Source organism: Chaetura pelagica, unplaced genomic scaffold, assembly GCF_000747805.2.
Source record: "Chaetura pelagica isolate M959 unplaced genomic scaffold, ChaPel_1.0 scaffold37, whole genome shotgun sequence".
Classification (NCBI taxonomy): Eukaryota; Metazoa; Chordata; class Aves; order Apodiformes; family Apodidae; genus Chaetura; species Chaetura pelagica.
Window position 1 is genome coordinate 945,821 of NW_009954567.1, and position 7,931 is coordinate 953,751.

The 7,931-nt window shown below is 38.1% G+C and overlaps 1 protein-coding gene across 1 annotated transcript in view; it reads right to left on the reverse strand.

Annotated features, from left to right (window-relative positions):
• Positions 1-4,370: 4,370 nt before the first annotated feature.
• The window catches only part of SLC38A9 (solute carrier family 38, member 9), a 38,069-nt gene continuing 34,508 nt past the window's right edge, over positions 4,371-7,931 (reverse strand). Inside the window, exons 13-14 of the mRNA XM_010005342.1 lie at positions 6,522-6,611; positions 4,371-4,802 (exon numbers count right to left, since the gene is read on the reverse strand). Of these exons, the coding sequence (XP_010003644.1) occupies positions 4,637-4,802; positions 6,522-6,611 (256 nt within the window). The 3' untranslated portion in view covers positions 4,371-4,636. The remainder of the gene's footprint in view (positions 4,803-6,521; positions 6,612-7,931) is intronic.

Below are 7,931 nucleotides of genomic sequence, written 5' to 3' on the forward strand. Positions count from 1 at the left end.
CTGCTATGATGCTGTGCTGGAGGGACATTCACAGACCTGGGCCACAAGGAGTTCCAAGCAGCTGGAGGGCTGACTGCACATTCTTGCATGTTAATTAACATTTACCCCAAGTCCAGAACTCAGGAGATGACAGGTTTGAGCAATGACAGGGAACCAATTCCTTTTACAAGCTTGGAACTTTCAAGCTGACATCCTGTGGAAAACAAAATTATGTGATCATGCAATCAAAAGCCAACTGCTGTGCAGAAACCTGGTGGACCACGGGGCAGTCTGGAGTTCGGGCTGGTAACAGTCAATCTGGCAAAGTGTTCTGAATTGCTACCAAGTGCTGTTATCTTTATAAGGGTTTTTTGTATGTGGAGTTTTAAAGGCTAACTTTTCAAGAAAAAAGGGAATGTTACATGAAATCACAGAATCATAGACTGGTTTGGGTTGAAAGGGACCCTACAGGTCATCTAGTTCCAAACCCCCTGCATAGGCAGGAGAACCTCCCACTAGACCAGGTTGCTGCAGCCTGGCCTTGGAACACTTCTAGGGATGGGGCAGCCACAGTTTCTCTGGGCAACCTGTTCCAGTGTCTCGACACCCTCACAGGAAAGAGTTTCTTCCTAATATCTAATCTAAATCTACATGCTTTAAAGCCATTACCCCTTGTCCTATCACTACATGCCCTTATAAAATGCCCCTCCCCAGCCTTCCTGTAGCCCTTTCAGATACTGGAAAGCCACTACAAGATCTTCCCATGCCTGCCTGAACTTACAGCCTGAACAACCCCAACCTTCTCAAATGCTCATTTTTGCTGCACAGATAATTTGAGCTACAAGTTTTAATACATTACAAGTTTAATATATTACAACATTAATCCAGACAGAACAAGAAGCACTGATTGGTAGGAACAGATGCAGCTCTGAGTGATTGGAAAAACAAGTGAGAGCTATTAAGCACAGGAGAGATTTAAAAAACTGACAGAAGCTTAAAGGAAGAACCTGGACCATGATAACATTATGAAAGTGGAACAGATGGTGCTAGGTCATTACAGAGAAGACAATAAGGTTAGTACCAGCATGGATATGGAGAAGGCAAGTCTTTCTCTATGGCAGGAGGCAGACCTAAAAGTATGATCATCTGTCCTTGTCCATGGAAAGTAAAATTCTGTTCATCACAAAGCTCCAGCTGAAAAACATATCCCTTGGTCTCACTGCTCAGACTGTGTGTAATCATCCACAGACATGTCCACAACTGCTCTTGGAGCTTCCTGGGAATTTCCCTGGATACCGATGCTTTGCAATGTCTAAAGGTCATGCTGGGTTAATGCCTTACACATCTTGAGATCTGGATTTTGGCTTGATGGTATCAACACAAAGGATTACAGCTCCTGAACCTCATGCAACAAAACTTTGGTTTGCATCACAGTGTTACCACATAATATGGAGAGCTGGATTTTCAGAGTGCAATGAGGTTGGGACGGTGCCAAATGAAGCACCTGGTACTATTACAAAGAAAACCCTACAGTCTTACCCAATGCCCCAGAATTAAGAGTCTTTCACCTCACAGCTTACTCCAAGGAAGCTCAAATGTAAAGGCAGGGTTCAGTATTTCCAACATAAATTATTTTTTTTCCTATGAGAATGTAATATATAACATTTCACGATCAGGTGCACATATTACTTTGTCTGCTTCACTACACCACACAATGATTAGCAGGAACAGAGAACATAAGGAATTGGAATTAGATGGACATTGCTGCAGGTCGCATGAGCAAGAAAGATGAAATGCGCATTTGTGGAGAACTACATTTTCTGCTGGCATGAAAAGAGACACTGCAATCTACTTCTGGTCTTTTAGACCAGTTGTGATTAAATTTTAAAACATTACTTAACTTAGGATGCTGGCAGGTGACAAAAACGCCCTGAAAATGGCACTCTACTTACACAATCCTAACTTGCTTCTGAAATTTGTGATTATCTCAACTGCATGTAGTAAAAAAAAAACTAACAAACTTTATCACAATAAATTGTACTTCAGGTGATGCTGGTGTAATAAAATATTTGTTACCACTTTATCAATTTATAATTCAAATAAAAGCTGTTAATGGCCTGTATAAATAAATAGTGCAGCAAGAATGTATCTCTGCAACCAGAGCTAAAACAGGAATTTATAAAGTTACAGAATAATTTTCTTCTAGTATTAACACAAATCATTCTCCATTGCACAGCTGGAAAAGAGACAAACAGATGCAATTAAAACACTTTGCCACAAACTCTGTCTTACTTGGGAATTTCTGTTGAACTATTTAGATCTTAACAGAATTTAATTCTCCTACAATTAATGGGCATTTTATTATCTGCTTCAATGGCAAGGATTTAACTCATGGAATCTTATTCAGATGGAACATGGAAGGACACAATCAAATTGAAGTACCTGCAGTCATCAGGGTTTGTACCTAAACTAAACACTGAATCTATAATAAATAAGGACAAGAGCCTAGTATTAATGAGCCCATGATGCTTGATATCCTGCATCTTTTATCCTTTCCTTTTGGTGTTCAAGTACTTCTGTATCAAGTAACTTGTTTAGCTACATGCTAGTTGTAGAAATGTAAATTTGTAAAATGTACTGGAAAGGATAAGTTTGTTGGAAAGCAAAAAAACCCCAAACAACAACTATGTTAAACTGGTGAAATACACTGCTGAGAATGTTAAGGGAATGCAGCCACCGAGTTACATGCAGTGATGAGTACACAGACACTGAAGAAATATTTTATGGGAGAGGCTAGACCCACTCCCTAAGGAGATGTGTTGGCCTGTGCTAATGGTGTCAGCACTGCAGGATTGACTCACTGTCAGGCAGTGAAAAGAGTGGACAGATATGTCCCAGAGAATAAGGAAACCAAATGGTGAAATATAAGAGTATATGCAGGGAAAATGACAGAATGGGGCAAGTACTTCTCTCTAGTACTGAACAGAAGGTGGATGCATTATCCAATTCTGATGTGAAAAAGCACAAAAAGTTTCACAAGAAAAAAAAGAATCTGAATTAATTATTCTGTTCTGCAAATAATATTCCAAACCAATATGATTTTGTATTTCGTACAAATCAAAGGACATTAATGCACTTCAGTGTCCTCCATAGAGCCTGAGGAGCCTAACTGAAATGCAGAGATTTACATCATCACTACTAAAATCTCATCACTTTCCAAAGAAGCACAGCAATAATCTAGGTTAGATTTTTCATGGTCTTCAGATGAAAATTCCAAGTATTATCCTGCAATGCAATTGTCTTTTCCAGCTCAACTCCCACATCACAAACATTGCATCACTGCAACTTTTCTCCTCTCCTACTTACTTTGGAATTTAGCATTGTTCTGAGTCCTCTTTCAATTATTCCACATTTCTTGATTATTTTGTTACACTGAAATTCTGTACCAAGAGGAGTTTTTACTCTCTGCAATTACAAAAGATGACATTCCATTAGGGTCTGGCAACTTAATTATTCCATGTTTTGGTTTAAGACTCAGACTCGGAGAAGGCAGGTGAAGGCAGTTGTCTGTGTGCTTACCCATGTACACCACTTTAGTTAGTGAACAAGATGCTGAAAAAAAACCCAACAATACACTTTCCAGATTCTTCCAGCTTCTGTTAGGAATTATCTAAAACTTAAATTATTTTATTTAGTCTGCAATTCTGAAGAGTGCTATCTCTCTGCTCACATCCAAGGTGTCTAGAGTAATGCAGTGGAAGAGCACAGTATGAGACCACCAGAGTGAGACTCTACAATGGAAGCAGCATCTCGTGATGAACATCGCATCCAACATGCATCCATAAAACCACATACAACTCCTGACAAGACAGCTTCACAGCACATAATAGCCTACTTAACAGAGTTGAAGTGAGGTCAAGCCTGAAATTCTAATTTTAATTGTCTTGTTCTAATTTTCTTTATCCTCCTGACTTTTTTCATTGTAAGATCACAAATAACTTGTATACATATTGGTTCTGAATAGAACACTGAGACATGAGTTTATTGTTTCCCTTAGCTGGCATTTCATAGAGGAAAAATACTGCCAAAACAATTTAATAGCATATTCAAAATTAAGACTGCATTTTGACCAGATTACTATAAATTAAACAAACAAACAAGAAACAAAAAAAGAAATACAATCACTTCTTCATTTTCCAAAGAAAACAGGAAAATAACTGCAACAAAACAACATTTCCAATAGTCACTGAACAATACCGTGAAAGCATGCTTCTTAATAAAGATAAGGACAGTTCCTGGAGGAGAGAGGGAATTTTACTGCCTGAGGCTAAAAGCCGTGTGTTGTGAGAAGTGTGCTGTAAAAAATTAAAATATTTGAACTCCAGTAATTTTTGATGTGCGTTCAACAAAAACAGGAAAACTAACTCAACTCTGAACCATTTCACTTCTCACCAAATTGTGTTTTTAGAGGAGCAAGATGGGTTCCCTTTCAAGTGCCTGGAAGATGTGTTTTTCATGTGTTTCTAAGGTGCAGTTTTTTCTCAAGAAGATCATACTGAGTAAGGACTGCTCGTTCTCATGCGTGACAGTGTTGCTCAAGGCTGTTGCCAAATGTCACAGTACCACTTGTGACAGCCACAGAGAGAAGAGGGATTTTTCACAATAGGAATTGTGCAATCAGATTAGCCAGTCCAAGGAGAATTATAAAGATGTGAATGATCAATGCTGGCCATGTCAGCTGCCCAGCACGATGCAGGGAGATCACGTAGATGAGGGACGGATACACGAATACAAAGGCCAGACCACAAGTTGCTCCAGAGTATCTGAGGAAAGGCAGGGAGAGGGGAAGAAGAAACAAACAAACAAATAAAACTTTGTGTTAACTCATTTCTTGTTTTCATTTTCCCCCCTCAAGCCAGTGAACAGCCTTGGTTGAACAATGACTAGCTGCAGTCACTAAACATCAGTTTCTGTTCCTCGCTGTCCTTCCCTTCCCTCACGGGCATTTAATTGTCCTCCCCTGTGCTCCTCAGCCCCCTGCTCCCTGTACCTGCTCTCTGACATGCCTCTGCTGTTTCAGTCAGCATTCCCTGAAACAGCATTCCTCTGCTGTTTCAGTCACATCCCCAGATGCTTTTGGGGACTGATTTCCTATTTTTGACTTATGTTTCTACCTTCTTTGGTGAAATTTGACAACGTGCGACAGAAAATGACTGGATAGCGCAGCCTTTTTTAGGCATCCTCTACTGTCAGAACTGCAAACCTCATTGCACTCCAGCCATCTGAGGACACGTGTAAGCGTAGAAATGCTTCAGAACCTGAAACATTTGTATAAATTTATTTGATGACCTCCAAGCAAATCATTCTCCAGACCCAAAAAGATCAACACACCCTCCTGGTAATATGATCAGCTGCAGCAAGTGAAACATTTGAGTGTTCTAACAACTCCCTTACTTAACGTCTCATTATTTTCCCCTACTGTGAGTTTCCATCTGCTAACCTATACTGCAGCCAAATGTGCATTATTAACTGACAACATATTTTGTTTACTTTTAGACAGAGGAAACATATTAATGCCGAGTAACCATCTGTAAAACAAAAACAGCAAATACCTAAGTTAGACTGTATATAGGCAATTTATCAGCTGGAAATTCAGTTTGGTTAATATGCACAGTAGAAACATACAAGCAGAGGTCAGGATCAGTCTGCAGACAGAAAAATGTCCTGCATGATATTTATTTGAAATTAATAACTATACTGTCTCTATCACTGGAATACAAAAATTTTCACTGAAAGGAGAGGTAAGAAAAAAAGGAAATAGAAAAAACCTCAAAGATCAATGACTGAGCAAAAGTAAGTTATTTTGCTACTCTGCTGAGACCCAAGCCTGTCATTCTGGTTTTAAAATTGCAGGTTTCTGTATTTTTAAAACACCTCCCTCTCCTGGTTGCTGTAGGAAAGATGCATACTCTGAATGAATTACTAAGATTACCAATATGGTGATGTCAAATGTAGACCATAAAGCTAATTGGATTATTTCCTCTAATATTTCTCAATTATAGAAAACCTACATGTTTATTAACATTGTAAATTTCAGGTATTGTTTAGAAGCAGAACTTTTATGTCAGTTTTCCCTTTGAAGTTACTTGCTCTCTTGGAATTCTGTTATGAACTTTCAAAAGAGCTTCAAATGGTCTTAACACAAAATCTTGAGAAAAGCCACCCAACAACAGAGGAACTTTTCTCCTGACACCATAATCCTTCATGTGTATAGTTACAAGGTCCTATACAGCTCCAACGAAACTTGGGGAATCACCCCAATCACCTTAGATGCAGAGGAACAGTTACAGATAGTTGGTATCAGAACATTTAAAGAGCGGATTGTTTACACTTCTAATTCATTACTTACATCTTAAAGAGGTGTAAGCCTCACAAAATACAAAGACAGAAATAACTGCACTGATGCTGCTCCTTCTCAACACCAAGAGGCAAACATGCAGCAAAACCACAGACAAGTTCACTGTGCAACAACCAACACTCACCTTATGATGCCTCCTATATTTGGATAAAATCTTGCCATTGCTACTCCTGCTCCTACAATTGCTACATTCAGGATAAGCACATGGAAGACACTACAGGAAAGTAAAGGAAGAGTGTTAAAATCTATGCTCTAGTTATTACAAAATACCATAATTATCCTTCCTTTACACTAATATTTAACTGATACACGGATGGTGCTTCCATTTGCACGACTCACTCCATTAAAGCTCATTAATTTCACAGCAAACATAACACCTACTGAATGTTCAGAATGACAGACTCTAAATATCCGGTGTTTTGACTCAAAATATTCTTAAGGAGTATGTGTAATTTGGCAGTTCTTCTATAAAACACTGTACATGGTACTAAGCACTCAAGTATTTCAGTATTGGGTATTCAAATACCAAAGAAACAGTATTGTATAACTTAAATCCCACAAGAAAGAATTAGCTTGTCCAGAAAATGATCTGACTTGCTCAAAGTGGACAAATGGAAACCAGAAGAAAAGATGCACTGCATGGAAAACATTACATGAAACACTGTGGGGGAAATAACACCTTAAAACTTGAACTCTAATGCATTTTGGTAGAGAACAAATATTTAGAATATATGGCATTATTCAGTATATGACCTGTGCACTATTTATATTGGAATTTTTTGTTTAATGTGCTTTTACAAAGAATTTCAGGTCACTTTCCTTTTTTTGTTAATGATGAAAAAACTGAATTTTCTGTTCTGCAAAAGTAGCCTTTAATGCATCAGAAAAACTCATACAGCTGAGACTCAGGAAAGTAACAGTTTTATTTAGAGAATACAAACTGCTGGCATATTTCACCAGAAGGTAAAGTCAGGAAATACAATGAACAACTGTGATATTTTGGTCGCACAGCTGTTTCTATGAAGGGGAAAAAAATCACACAGAGGAAACATACTTGCAGGTTTTGTTTATTCTTCTAGAGGATTTGATTTCTTAAAATAATCAAAATATGTAATCCAATGCTATTTTTTTCTTAACTGTAAAAAGTATGTGTGTTATGGAGGACACAAACTTTTATTTAAAAGCAGCCACTTCCCAGGCTGGCTGCCAGTTCCCAAGTTAGGCAGAAAGAGTTTGAGACATGGTTTCACTGAAGCTCAGGAGAACACAAGTAACTTACACACAGATGAATAATTTCAGATATGGCCTATTTTTCATAAATGTTTGTCCTTAAAATTTTATTTCAAAAAGACAGAAATAATATCTTTACAATTGTACATGATATTTTAGCAGTGGTACAAGTGGTGTACCTCAGTGACTGAAAATAGCAGTGGGAATACAGCAGCTGAAACTTTAGCCAAAACTAATTGGAAATAAACCTGATAGGACCCCAAGGATAAAAAAGAAAATCCCAAGAATCAGACTTACTAGGGAA